The sequence below is a fragment of the Numida meleagris genome, chromosome Z (genome assembly GCF_002078875.1).
Source record: "Numida meleagris isolate 19003 breed g44 Domestic line chromosome Z, NumMel1.0, whole genome shotgun sequence".
NCBI lineage: Eukaryota > Metazoa > Chordata > Aves > Galliformes > Numididae > Numida > Numida meleagris.
Window position 1 is genome coordinate 8,765,266 of NC_034438.1, and position 14,967 is coordinate 8,780,232.

The following is a 14,967-nucleotide window of genomic DNA, read 5'->3' on the forward strand; positions in this document are numbered from 1 at the left end:
CTCTTCCCACTCCATCCTGCCCTTTCCTCTCAACCTTCTCCTGTTTGTGTTAAAAACAAGATCTGAAAACATCCACCAGTCAGAATGGGTATGTGGCTGTCTGCTTTCAGTGGACAGGACTCCTTGATCCTGATGGGCACTGCTGGACGGTACTGCAGGAGCGATAGATTCACTTGTGTGGTAGTCCTTAATGGCTGTGGTTGGGATTGAAATCCCATCTGCCAGGTGTTGTGTCCACATAGTAAAATAAAAACAGTTGGCTGCACCCAGCATTTACAGTCTAAACAAGTATTTCACTATGCTAGACAAGGAATTCTTAGCAGGTAAATATGTTTATTGAATGAAATTTGATGTTCTGTTTAGAGAAGAATAAGCAATTTATTCTTCTTTCCTTCTTAGAGCTCAGTTTTAGGAGGTCTGTAAAAATAAATGTTGTACATATTATTAATGGAATGTTTAAAGAGAAGAATGAGGTGTGGCCTCTGGACAACACCTAGTAAAGTGTTCAGATCCAAGTCAGTTGCACAGCTATATTCATGATGTGTTTGTTCAGCTGTGTTCTCTTTATATAGTAGTTCTCGGGTTATATCTGAAAGCTTCCCAGCTCTCTGACTTATGCATGTTCTTTTGCTGTCTCCTTGCCCATATTCCATGTCAGGTCAACAGTAGCTGTGTGTACACAAACCTTCTTATTTTCCGGGGAAGTAAAGCTGAATATGCAGAGTGAAAGTGGACATTACGTACCTTAGCTTTTTTTCCAACCAAGAACACTGCTCAGAACTGCAAAGTATTTGTCCTGTACTCTAGCTAAACAGAAGTGTATGAGTGTATGACTTCACTAACAAGCCCAGTGTCCCAGGAGGATGATGTGTAGATAGCTATGAAGAAATCCATCTTCCAGTGACTCCTTCTTGAGCTTCTGGACCGTGAAGTTTCTCTTTCCTTCCTGTCCGTTAGGGTATTCGAAGCTAGATGCTGAGGCGTGCTATAGTAGCTCACAGCAATGTGAATTTTGGCAGCACTAAAATGAACTGTGATCTAATGTATATTGGGGTACAGCAGAACATCCAAGTATTAAGATTTGTACACTGCTTTATAGCTGCTTAGTTTAAGCCTTGTTCAAGGTTAGATGAAACTGATAGATAGAGTGGTAACTCTGTTCATTCTCAGATGCTGATATTCAAACTGTGTGCGTGTCCGTGCTTGGCTGCTTTTAGTCTTACTAGCAAAGAGGTAGTAGGAACTAGAAAAAAGCTCATCCAGATTTTTTTCTTCAGATTTAGAAGACAAAGCAAAGTATCTAAAAAAATCCTGTCTTATAAAAATAATGAGCATAACAGTTCTTCCAGGTCAGCTGGTTTAAGCAATGCAGATCAGTTTCAGCATACTCAGCATAAATCACCATTTTCCTCCTGACCCTGACTTATCTTTAAAGTTTTTTTGTGGACTCATGGATGGAAAACCAGATAGTAACTAGGAGAGCAGTTAGGTCAGAAAGGAAGAGACAGTATGGTCAGCACTACTGCTTCTTGCTTGTATCCCTTGCATGTTTATTTTAGCTTTGCACAGTCCGCATGATGGGCCCTATTCCTTTGGGCTGTTTCATAGAGTGGCTTGGGTTGGAAGGGACCTCAAGGATCACCAAGTTCCAATCCCTCTGCCACAGGCAGGGCCACCAACCTCCAGATCTGGTTGATCCCAGGTTGCCCAGTGCCCCATTAAACCTGGTTTTGAACACCTCCAGGGATGGAACATCACAGCCTCTCTGGGCAGCCTGTTCCAGCGCCTCACCACTCTCTCTATAAAGAACTTCCCCTGACATCCAATCTAAACCTTCCCTCCTTGAGCTTAAAACCATTCCCCCATTGTCCTGTCACTATCTACTCTTGTGAAAAGTTGATCCCCCTCCTTTTTATAATCCCCTTTTAAATACTGGAAGGCTGCAATGAGGTCTCCTCGCAGCCTTCTCTCCTTCAGGCTGAACAAGCCTGGCTCCCTCAGCTTGTCTTCGCAGGGGAGGTGCTCCAGCCCTTTGATCATCTTTGTGGCCATCCTCTGGACCCTCTCCAACAGCTCCACATCTTTCCTTTATTGAGGGCCCCAGACTAGGACACAGTACTCCAGATGGGGCCTCATGAGGGCAGAGTAGAGAGGGACAATCACCTCCCTGTCACATTTCTTCCTCTCGTCTGCACTTCAGGAAGCAGTCATTCAAAATATTAGAGTTCTTCAGGATTTTACCTCATTCTTTTGTCTCTGACTTACTGCAGCTACTTAGTTGTCTCTTTTTATGAGCCTCTAAAAACTTGTGAATGAAACTTTGATAGAAGACGAAAATGACTTTGAACATTTTGAGTTCTTAACTCACTGGTGTCTTCCCACCTGGGCTTTTGGTTTTGAGTCCCCCTGGAAATGTTGTGCTTATGTGATGAAATCGTAAACTGAAGAAGATAACTTTTTTGCCTCTTGTTCCTCAGATAAATTCAATACCTACGTGACCCTGAAAGTGCAAAATGTGAAGAGCACAACAGTAGCAGTGCGAGGTGACCAACCATGCTGGGAACAGGACTTCATGTTGTAAGTACTGTGCTACGTGGTAGTGAGGTGGCTGTGGGATGGCAGCACTGACATGTCTGTAAAGCTGCTTTTGTGATGTGTTAAGTGGAGTAAGTAGTTAAGTCAGCGAAATACACAAACTGGTGACAACTTAAGTAATTTGCTTTTCTGTTGTATACACTGACCTGTGCACAAGGAGACATGGGATGGGAGATTGTTCCTGTGGTGCTGTGGACTGGTGGGGGAAACCTGTGCCTCTTAATAGTATTAAGTTCCCTGGATTCCTGTTCTCAGACCTGTGTGGCAGGGTGCAGCGAGGGCTGGCTACTCCTTAGAGGATGAGGAGCCAGAAGCAGAGTGCTGTATGACAGCTGGCTGGGCAGTAGCTCACCCGTCAGTGCCAAGTCCCACAGTACTCATGGAAGGTGAGCAGGGCAGCCCTAAGAACCAGGTGAACTTCTGCTGAGAGACCAGGCCATCAGACAAGCTCAAAGTAATGAGGCAACTCTTGAGGTTAACCAGGGAGTGCACATTGGAAAGTCAGACTCAGGATTATGTCTGGTAATGGTAATCAGGGTCAAATGTAGTCCTGCAATTGCTAGTCAGGTCTATAGTGGCAAGGCTGAGGTTGATGTGAGGAGTCAGTCTATGCTGGGTCTGGACTGATGGGGTCTGTGAGCAGATGTGGACTGCAGCTGTGGCTAAGCCAGAGATGAGCACATCTGCAACACAGCTTAAGTTGCTTAATGTTATGTGGCTTACCGAAGGCCCGTTGCTGGGCTTAAATGGAGCTCCTGGGTCATGAGAAGAAGGTGTGGGTGGAGGCCCCCTGATGAGGCTGGTCAGGGCAATTAAGACCTGCGAGCGCGCCTAGGGCCTCTGCGCAGTGATCCTTGTAAGCTCTTCTTGCTCAGATTCGCATGCTGACATTTCCTGCCATTAATCAGGTGTCCATGAAAGTGCTTTGCAGCTCCCCTTTTGCAGTGGAGGGGCTGTCAATCCCTGCTATGAGCAGCAGAACCAGTTCCAGCTCTCCCAAAGCTTCTGGCGCAGTTCTTCATAGTCCTAACACAAAACTTGGGATTTCATAGTATCTTTTAGAATTGTGGCTTTTTTTTTTTTGCTGGTGAATGAATGGCTCATTGATATTGTGTCTGGTTCTGTTTCTATAGCTTTGTAAGACAAAGAGAACAAAGTTTACTAAATCCTGGACTTCAAGTATTGTTTTTCTGTTTTTTTCTGAGCTGGCATGGACTTGCTGTTAGGTTGGGGAATCATGTGGTGGATGTCTTGTGCTGGACACAGCTATTGTGTTGTTTTTGAGAGGAACTGAGGTGTTTATATCGCCTCTGTAGGAAGAGGTGCACATGGGTCTTAACAAATGTATTACTCAACTCAGCAGCAATTTATTGTCCCTCATCTGAGGCCAGAAGCTTTTGCTTCTGGCTCCTCAAGTCAGTACAGTGTTGCTATCGTAGCAGTGCTGTCCTATCCCCTATTTTGTGGCCCTCATTTACTTTTGGAGCAGCACCTGAGGTATGTGCTTCTGGAGGAATAGTTTGGTGTCTGGTGAAACGTGCTCCTGAATTGCACCATCATCTCAGCTTTACCATTCCTGTTCCTACATAGTCTGTGCCACTAACATGATCCCTGCAGGACTGGGGAAAGGCAGCAGCAGGAGATTGCATCTGTCTGCCAAGTCATGTGCCAGTACCTGCTCTGCTAACTCCTTCCTGTGGCTTGTGTTCAGCCCATGGGCAGAAACTAGCTTCAGATGTGTCCAGGTACCTATGAGGCTACTCAGTGGGGATTTAAGAATGGCACTTGTTTGTGCTAGATGACTGCTCTCGTTATTGCTTCTCCTCCTTCCCCCATGACAGCTCCTAGGACTACTCTCTGATTGCAGCTGAGAGTTTAGCATGCCACTCCATAGTTAGTTAGGGGAGTTGCTAGGGGATATGAAAACAGAGTATTAGCTGAACTACCTCACCATTATCTTTCCTGATTTAGCCTGGAAGCAGTGCAGTTTCTGTGGTGTTTCTTTAAAAGAAAATATTGCGTGTGGCAGTGAACATGTTTTGCATGATACTGTATACATTAAATTGTCCCAGGAAAAAACACCATTTTTCAGTATTACTGTTTATTAGCTTGCTTTTGTTCTTTCTGGAGTTAGAAAAGATTTTAGAACACAATAACTTTTCTGTGTGAAGGATGCTTTTACTGTCTATCTTTACCTGTTTCTAAGAGGAATAGTAAAAGAATACAGTGCAACCAAGAATGTGCTTTCTGTCTGTGTATGGCTTTTTTTTGCTTCCGAACTCCTTGTGGTAAGTTTGGAGTTTGGTGCTCTAGAGGTGTTTGAAATTTGCTTGTTTACCAGACCATCAAAGCATTTCAATATCCTCTTTGGGAACATCTTCTAATTTTGAAACAGCTTTAAGTGGGCTGCATATTTGCAGCAAGCCCCTTTGGAGTGAAAGTGCGAACTGTAATGTTAGAACATAATGGTTTAACGAGTGTTGGCATTGTTAGAAATGCCTTTCATTTAAATTTGGGGTGCGGTGGGGGAGAGGAAGTAAGGGACATCAAATTAAAATCTCAGCTCCTTTGTTCTTTGAAGCTATTCTGCATCTAACCAGAAGGTGGAGAAAGGGAGACACAGCCAAAGGCAATCAAAACCATCGTACTGAAGATCCTTTTATTTTTTTTAATCTAGTGTCCTGTCCTTTGTAGCTCCATACAGAAATTTGCTAAATATCTGACTCTGTCAGTGTATATTGGAGGAAAGAATGTGGTTTTACAGTACGCCTGTAAATCTAGTAAATTTTCCTTCCCTTTGTGGCTTCACACTGGTCCTGCCAACAGTAAGTCAGTAATTTTTGTTACTTCAGGCTTGTCTGTGCAATTGGTTAACTGTCGTTTTCCCAGCGAGCAAGCAGTGGGAAGGCAGAGTGGTGACTGCACAGGTGCCTGGTTGTTAGCTTGGCTATGTTGAGTAACCCAAACTTAGAACCATAGAGTCGTCTAGATTGGAAAAGATCCTCAGGCTCAGCAATCCAAACATCAGCTTCTGAGTCCCATCAGTAAACGAGGTCCTTTATTGTCTCTCTTAAACACCTCCAGGGCTGCACCACCTCTCTGAGCAGTCCTGTAGACAAAGTAGTCTCTTGTTGTGAGGAGTCTCTGGGATAAAGCTAAGGCTTGCAGTGCTTTTTGTCTAAGATGACAGTCGATTGAATGTAGCAATTAGTGTGCTTAAAGCTTCCTTTTTTAAGCTTAACATGGATGAGTTTGACTGGACAGAAGGACAGCAGGCAGTAGCACTGTATGCTCATGATGTCTACTTTAGGAATTGGCAGTTGCATAAAGTGAAGTCCTGAGCTCGAAGAAGGAGCTATAACCTTTGTCCATAGGTGAGACAATGCTGTATGAACAGTTTTCAATACATTGAAAATACATTTTACCATTCAGGCTGTGCAGCTGTTATGATTTTCTTAAGCAGGCATGTTATAAATTGTCATGAAGAAAGGAGGCATTAGTGTTATAAGGCATTGGGGAGAAGTGAATTTGGGATGCATCCTCTGCTCACTGAGAGGGAAGATGGTATTTCTGAGATCTTAGCGCTCACTGGTTGCTTGTCTGCATTGCCACATGTTGCTGGAGATTTACATGGCTCAAAGCCTTGTGGTAACACACAGAAGAACAAAGTAACACAGCTCTGTGCAACAGATAGTGCTGCTAATGCAGCTCTGTGGTGTTTGAGTCTGCTAATCCTGGCATGTGGTAGCTTCAGAGTTAGGTACTTAGCATATTTGGACCTGGCAGAGTATATTTGTGTTACTGTGTTTCTGAGGGTAAAAATGCACCCACTGTGCATGGGGTGGCTGATGAAGAACAGCTTGCCACTGTTTCAACCGAGGATGTATTTCTTCCTCCTGTGCCTGTAGCTGTTGAGATGAGTTTCCAACTGGCAGTCCATACATGAGATGGTTCGGGGTTTTATTTTGCAATCTTCATGTAGTTAAACTGTGAGAAATGGTTCATTAGAAATTAGTGTCCCCTACAAGTACGAGCCACCTTTACCACACACTTGCAGAATCTGTCTTCAGCTTGACACAGCTGTGTAGAAAGTTTTACTGGGACAATTGCACTGGTAATGCAGAACCTAAAGTAGATCAGTTTTGTGTTCAGCTTTTTCCTCACCTGTGCTGTCTTGTCTTTTCTTGCAGTGAGATCAGTCGGCTGGACCTGGGCCTAATTGTTGAAGTATGGAACAAAGGACTTATATGGGACACGCTGGTGGGGACGGTGTGGATTGCTTTGAAAGCCATTCGCCAATCTGATGAGGTTAATGTGATGGACAAACTTTATTTTGACAGCTCCAGTGTTGACAGTGTTATGAATCTAATCTGATGCAGATCAGGATTTTGCTTCTCAGCAGAAATTCCACTTGCAAAGCCACTAAGGTTGAGTGAAGGAAAATGACTGTGTCAGCATCACTCTTTTCTTTTTGTGTTCTTTGTTTTGTTGTACTTTTTTTTGTTTTGAAGTTTGATCAACAGTTAGACCAAAACTGAACTCATGTAGCTATCTCTGTTCTCATTAATGATCTCAGAGGTAAGGTTTAATCTGTTTAGGAACATGTACATTGGACCTGTATGAGGTCTTGAGTACTTACTGCTTAGTCCAGTGCTCAAATATCTCTATGTTACTGCTAAAGAGGGACAGTGCTATTATTGCCATGATAACAGGCATACTGACTTTTAAGGCAGGCCCAAAACATGTCTACATCATCTTCTTAAAGATTCTGGCTGTGGTGTTAGAGGATATCAGTGGTACTGATAGGTGTTGAAAAAAAAAAAGTAGGAAATGAAGTGCACCAGTTTCTGTAACTTTCCTACCTACTTAATTTGGTAGTTCTTGCAACTAAACAGGTTTTTTTTTTTTTTTTTAGCTTAACATTTCAGGGATTTTAATTAAAAGGTTATTTAATTTGAGCAGGGAGAGGGTGTTTATATAGTTCATAAAAGGAAAGAGTGTAGATGCCCAGCAGTGCGGTCAAAAGATCTAACTGATGCTTAGTTTCTCTGGCTGACCAGGTAGTCCCCGGTGTCTGCCACTGAGGAATTATCTTCGCAGTTTGATGGAGAAGTCACTAGTTCTGCTGTGAGGTGTTTGCATCTTGTCTTTAGAAGATGTTTAGGATTTGGCAAGCAGCCAGCTCAAGCTGAATGGATGTCATTAGGTGTTAAAAATCATAAAATCATTAAGGTTGGAAAAGGCCTCTAAGATCGTCTAGTCCCACTGTCCACCTACCACCAACATTGCCCCCTGAACCGTGTCCCTAAAACATGCACTAGGACTTGAGGTCAGTGAGGCTCTTCCTGGACTCTTAGCAAATGTCTGAGAGTCACTGCAAAAGGACGTGCCAGACATGAAACTTCATCTGTGGCTTGTGATTCACAGGAAGGTCCTGGGGAATGGTCTACATTAGAGGCAGAAGTTGTGATGAAACGTGATGAAATCTGTGGAACCAAAAACCCGACTCCTCACAGAATATTGCTGGACACAAGATTTGAACTACCTTTTGGTGAGTGAATTTCAGTAACTTACTGAGGGCATTAAGGGCAGAGAGCAACTGTTTGGAAGCAAACAGCCTTACGTTGTGCTTTTTTGCAGTTCAGTGGTAGTAGTTCACTGCAGATCAAATTGGCTGGTGTTCATTCCTCGTTTGGCTATTTTCTTGCAAGATAAGGATCACTAGGGAGAATTTGGAGGTCTGACTGTGCAGGAATGTTTAGATTAGCAGCAGTTTAAGAAACTATTTATAATGTTTCAGGATTGTACATTCAGACATTTTGTTTCTCCACAGAGAACATTTACTTCTTTGCATCTAGATACATTTGGCTCTAGAAGAGGTCAAATGTGGTGTTAGAGCTTTTTTGAATGAGGTGTATGTGGTAGGTGCACTTAAACCCTGCTAAAAGCTCACAGTTCAGTTAGCGAAACATTAATGCTCAGAGCAGCTGAACATTATCATTAACGAGGTATATAAATATCTTGGTGTCATAAGAATAACTGCCTTTCTGGTAGTTACTTCTGGTTGGAAAGTACAGAGTGTGGAAAAGCAACTAATTGGAGCAAATGCATCTCAAGTGTGTTTTTTGTTTTTAAGATTTATTTTTTCTTCCTTTAATCAGGGAGGCAGACCCTTAGGATCTAGAAAGCAGATTATGTTTTTGTGGTTTGCGTGTATGTGGTTCCTGCCCGCCCCCCTCTCCTTTTTTTCTGTCTTAGGCGTTTCGGTGTTTCAAAATTGTCTATCATTGCTCGGCTCATCTCTCCTCCTTTGCCTGTTGCTTGTTTTTTGCAAGTAAGCCCCTGGCTGCGAGAGCAATTTGCATCATGCTCTAAGGACCGGTGGAGCACTTGTGCAGTGGTTGGCGTTCAGCCAGCAGCTGTCATGGTTGGCCATCTGTTATGGAAAGAAGTTAGGTCATCTATTAGTCTTATAACTTCCCTTCCTGGTGCAAGGCAGGATGTGGGCTTTGGTCCTGCAGCACTAAAATCAATGTAAATTTTATCTTGTGCCCTGAGAGCAAAACTGGGTCTACTGTTCTGAGTGCATAATCAGCTGGATGGTGGAAATTAGGCTGAATGTAGTGTTTTGTAGAGGTAGCAGGCACTGCTTATTAACTACAGTCCAGTCTGCAAAGGAGAGAAAGTATCTGACATCTTAAGTTGGCTAGTGTTGATGTGGGGCTCTCTTTCTTCCTCATGAGAGCCCTCCTGCAGATCCACTGCTGCCACACTGCCAGTGGGAAGTTTATTACTGAAACTGCTATTTTTTTTTAAGAAAAGAAGCAACTAACTGTTTCCTTGTGGGGTAAAGTATTGTTTCTTTGGGGCAAATGTTTTGGCTTCTGAGAGGGAGAAAACAGAGAACGTGGTAAGGTTCATTCATGGTAAGAACATTGTAGCCACTCCCTTCTCATGTGTATTCATTCTGATGTTGCTTGTAAATTATCTCTGATCTAAAAGAACATGACATCATGACTTCTTTGTAAATTCAGTATCCAGAAGAGAATTTACTCTCTTCTGCAGTTCGTGTTTTGGCTTTTACATTTTGTGAATTTTCAAGTACACAAAAACAGACTCCCTGTAAACTGTTATGTGGTTCAGCGCCTGAATTTAACAAATGATAAATATTTCATGTAATAGCATGTTTTCTCCTATTATGATGGTCAAAACACAGGCCTCTTGTTTCTTTTGCCCTAGAACCATAACATATAATTCTGAAAAATAGCATTTCATGAAGAAAACCAGGAATGTTAAGTAAATAATGAGAACATTGAGACTTTTCTGGTTTTGATGTAACACAGCTGATCATTTAAAACACATCTATTATTTGTTCCTTAACTTTCCATGCTAAATACAGAAACAACAAGAACTCAACACAGTTGTATTGAAGATTTTTTATTATGGAGTGTGAAAAGTTGTTGGCTCGTCCAGTGTTTTGTAGTGCCTAGGAGACAATGGGAGCATCAGTTAGCTGTTTCCAAGGCTTCTGCTGCTCTTCAGTTGAAGAGTGCTGCTGTCTTTCTTAGAAATCTGTTTGGGGATATTTTTTTAGGAATATAGTATCTGCCCATATCATCTCCAGCAGTGCTTCCCATCTCACGATGACCATATGCCTGCTGCCATTGCCTGTAGGGTGGAGAAAACAGGCACTGTGAGATGGATTGGGTGCTGTCTCCTTGCCCTTGTGGTACTCTGGGACTTGGAGGCATGCACAGAGGTAGCTCAGTTCATAGGACTACCTCTGCATCTCTCCTGATGCAGACTGGATTTGCTGACATCTCCTTGTGGCTGAGGGGTTAGCAGTGCAGACTCCTTCTGCCCCATGTTAGTATTGTGTTGTCATATGAGGTGGAATCCGCCACTTTAAACTCACACGGAGGATGAAATGGTTCATTTATCTGCTATAAATAGGTTCATAGGTCAGCAGCTCTGTCATTGTAAACATAATGTGTTTGCAGTGACACTTAAGAACATTGTGCATCATGTTTTGTTTCCCCCATGAAGGTCTCCTGTCTGTTACAGATGCAGGAGAATCTGAGTGATGTGTGTGCATATATGCAGCTTGTACTGCTTCCCAAGTCTGGTAAAACACATCTGTCTGGGACAGCAGCTGTAAAAGAACAGTGTGATTTTCTGTTTGTCCGTGTTTTTGTACTTTCTCCATTTCTTCTGGCTGCTTTATTTTATTTAGACTAGAGGATGCACATGGATGCAGTGTTCCAGGTTACTCAATATGCATATTAAAAATGTTTCAGTGTATTTCAGTGGAGTTTGAGAAGTTTGTGAGAGAACAGAGAACAAATCTGAAAACCGAAGAAGGTAAAGTCCTTGATGTAAAACATGATTGAGTATGCAGAGAAGTGAGAAAGAAAAACTAGTTTGCACTATATCCTGAGTTGGTTTGTTCTTTTTGCTTCCACTTGGTGTGTTTAAGATTTCTCTTCTCCTGGTACTCTGGAGAAGGGTAGCAGTTAAAGCTGAAAGAAGTGCAAGTGCATGCTCATTCTGCTAGTGATAGTACCTGACACAGACAATCAAAATAATTTTTTTCCCATTTGTTTTCATGTGAATTTGTTTTTGAATGCTTGCCAGACTTGAAGTTGGGAAGCAGTCCTCTCCTAAAAGAGGCTGGGGAGAGTTGCTGTAGTCTCTGCTGCTCTTGGTGATATAAAATGATTTTTCCTCAGGTCATCCAGAAGTTCAACTTTGTTCATATCCAGTTTTGTAATGGACCAGAGAACATCTGTGATAGCTTTGACATGATCTCCATGTAATGCACTGCAGGTTCCGAATGCAGATCTTGCCATGTCTTCAGTACTGTTGTTGGTATGGTGTTAGCTTGTGGTGAATAACGGAGAGAGCAAATCTGTGGGCCCTTCTGCAGTGAGCGGCTGTGGTGCTGGTGACCGGACTCACCTAAATGTTCTCTACCAACCCTGTGTTCTGAAATATTAGATCTTAGAGAAACAGGGTGACTGTAAGTCCTCTTCTTACATGCAGGAAAGTGTAAGCTTTTGGCTCGTCAACTAGAGCACTTTGTGCCTGTGCCAGACTTTCTAGTAAGATAATTGGAGTGGAAATGCTTTTAGTATCCTCATCAATCCCAGGCTGGGAGCATGCTGATCTGCATTCAGCCACCTGGTGGAGTAAATAGACTTTGTTGTTTTGTTATCTAGGGAACTATATGGAATGAGAAATGCTCAGCTCTGCAGAGGCATTTCAGTGAGAGCTTGTGAAGACTCCCATACCTCTGGAAGGGCAAGAAATTGGGGCTGAGAAGAAGCCAGGTGAAGGCTTGTAAAAATGTGATGAAGGGAGTTGCATTTTTTATAGCACTTGCATATGCCCCATTGCACAACTTGCTACATGAGGAAAAATTCAAATGGCACAAGATGATGTGTGAGAAGCAGAGCAAGACGCCTTGGAGCAAGCCCTTCCAGAATGGAGAGAAGCTGTGGAGCTGCTTGAGCAGGGAGATTGGACTAGATGATCCTTAGAGGTCCTTTCCAAACCCAGTGATTCTGTGAAACTCCTGGCTATTGCAATCTAGAGATCTTTAAGCAGGAATACTGCATCAAATTTATATAAATGGTGGGGTGGTCTAACTTGGGAATGAAGTCTGCATAGATACAGCATATTTCTTCATCAACCTGATCAAGTCTTTGTGCTTCAATGTAGCCATTTCTGTGATGGTGCTAGCTCCTTGAGTGCACTGAGCAGCCTTACCTTGGACCTCTGCCCATCCCTCCTTCTCATTGGCTCAGAAGTACCATTTCCATTTCAGCTCAGCCTTCACACCAGAGTGATGCGGTAGGAGTTACCAATGCATATGGACTCCATGATTTGGCCTGACTTCCTCAGATATGCCTTATCCCCACCATGGTTGTGTACAGTGATGTGGATTCCTGGTTGAACTTGACCACGATCTCTGGACTTGCCCTACTCATCTTGTCTGGGAGCTGTAGGACAGAGCCCTGGCTGGCAAGTTCCTGCCCTGCTGGATATGAGGTCCTTCTCCCTTAGGGAGCAGCCGGCCCTTGCCACTCCCTGACACCAGGTGTCCAGAGGGAGAGGGATTTCAGCTTTCATCCAGGGGTGGCACTAGGAGCAAGATGGGTAATGCTTGCAGTGTGTTCATGGGTGTCAGGTTAAGCAGACCAGAAAAACTAGGGACTAGGTCTGCCCATTTCCTCTCTGTTCTTGTTCAGCAGTTTTGTTTCACTGACATATGGCCTTGCTCCTCTTGTTTGCATGATATCAATGCAGTCCTTAGCTGGCATTAATCAGATGGCCCTTGTTTGGACTAGTTCAGCTTTTTATCTTGTAAGCAAAAGTTAATGAAGCAGAGTAACGTGGACTTGCAACCAAAGCTGCGTAGTGATGTAGTTGCTACCCAGTGGCTGTAGCCTTGTAAATGGTAAGGCTGTGGTCTCTGCATGAGGGATTTTCATTCCCTGTGCTCCAAAGAACCAGCGTCAACAAACAAGTGACTAAGATTTGATAAAAATGGATGAGAAAACTGTAAGTAGTTAAACGGATTTTTCGAAGAATCAAGAATTCTCCCTCGTTGGGCATTTATTCTTCTGAGCAGGTAACTTCACTCACTTTCATAGCTTCATGTTTAAGGTTTGCTTTGCAGTAACTGTACTGAGATTAGTACTGGTGACAAGTTTTCCTAAGATCAAAAAGATGTCCTAAAACAGCCATTATCTAGGCCATGGCAGACTTAATTGCTACTTTACGTAAGAAGCTGTTTTTCTAGAATAGCAGCAAACTTGTGTTAAAACATAGCTCAGTTTGTGAAAGAAGCACCTTGGATACGAGACACGAACAACAAACCCAAGACGCAGTGCTCCTTGTTGCTTGGGCGTGCAGCTAAACCGTGGCCTGTGGGAAGGCATTGGACCACTGCAGCTTATGCAGTGTTGATGGTAATCCATCACTTCATTCCTTCTAGGTCTCCTTGCTCTGAATTGCAGGTTTCCAAGATGAATTGTTTTGTCTGTGACCTTTAGTGCCTCAGTTTGGGCTTTTCTTCATCATTTACAGATGTGATGGCTGTCAAGGGCAAAATGCCATAGATTTTTCTTTAATATTTAGGTTGCTTGAGATCCTTTTTCGAGTTTCTTGTCCTCCTAAATCTCATCAAGTCCTATGCTCAGTTCAGTTAATTGCTGACCTCTTTCGAAATCCACTCTGTTTCAGATATTCTTTGAGTGTCATCCTTGATTTATGCAGAGTTCGTCTATGTTATCTGTACAACTGTGGTCTGCAGCACCGATTATCAAAAGCAGTTATGGTTTTTCTACAACTCCTGTAATTGTGGAAGACCCTCTCATATTTCTCCTACCTTGTTTTCTAATAGCATGTAACAACAAAGCGATGTAGCGTACATCAAAAAAGAGCAACTGACTGTGTGTTATGGTTAAAATGAATTACTTTGGTCTCCCTGCAAGAAAGGAGAAACAGATTTTCTGTTTTCTACTTAATGTAGGTATTCTCGACACAAGTACTAAGTTTCTGGTACCCTAAAACTTTTTCAGGTAGGGCCTATTTTGTCCCCCTTCTCTGTGTGAGATTCTGCTCACAAATAAAGTGTTCTCTTACGAAAGTGTAGACATTTGTACATGTAAGTCCATGGAAATACCTAATTCTGAAACTTCATGAGGTCTAGAAATGTTACTTGTTGTTGTTGAAAGTTCTTTGTGTTCCATTACAGTGGCTGCTATTTTCTCCAGATGTTTTGGGATTGTTTCAGAAGAGGGTAGTTTGTGTGGCTGAGAAGACACACGTAACCCTTTAAGGAGAAACCAATACTTGGTTCTTTCTGAAAGCGTTATAAGCATTGTAGGTTTTTTTGTTTATCTCAGTAGCAATGTAACTCTTAGTTATTTTATCAGGGCACCATCTCAGCCAACTTCTCCAGTTCTTGCCTACAGTTACTGTTGAGGCCATAGATGGGGTAAGTCTTGTTGCAGGAAAGTAAACTCATTTGGAAGCCAAGATGTTCACAACTAGGCACAAGTATGAAGAGTTGCAAAAGATGGGAGAATTAGTTGAAACTGTGTTTATTTTTTTGTCAGTGTTTGGGGAGGCTTCTAGGCCTGGTGGTGTCTAGCTGGAGCAGTTCCTGCCTCTGCTCCACCATCCTGTATGTGTTCTGAAGTTTCTGCACTTGTGTAGTTTGGGCATGGATAGCTGAAATTAAGCAGTCATTTGCCTATCCTGGTGGCAAGACGAACTGACTACTGTCAGCGTGATGCTGAGTGTGGCTTAATTTTTTTTCTTTTTCCTTTTTCCAGTGATTTTTACATTCTTTTTCCCTCATCC

General features: G+C 42.8%; 1 protein-coding gene across 4 annotated transcripts in view; it reads left to right on the forward strand.

The window, feature by feature from the left end:
• Positions 1 to 14,967, forward strand: part of UNC13B (unc-13 homolog B) — a 210,848-nt gene that overhangs the window by 26,428 nt on the left and 169,453 nt on the right. For all 4 annotated transcript variants that reach the window (XM_021379970.1, XM_021379973.1, XM_021379974.1 and 1 more), the window contains exons 3-5: positions 2,478 to 2,577; positions 6,786 to 6,903; positions 8,023 to 8,146. In XM_021379970.1, coding sequence (XP_021235645.1) covers positions 2,478 to 2,577; positions 6,786 to 6,903; positions 8,023 to 8,146 — 342 coding nt within the window. The remainder of the gene's footprint in view (positions 1 to 2,477; positions 2,578 to 6,785; positions 6,904 to 8,022; positions 8,147 to 14,967) is intronic.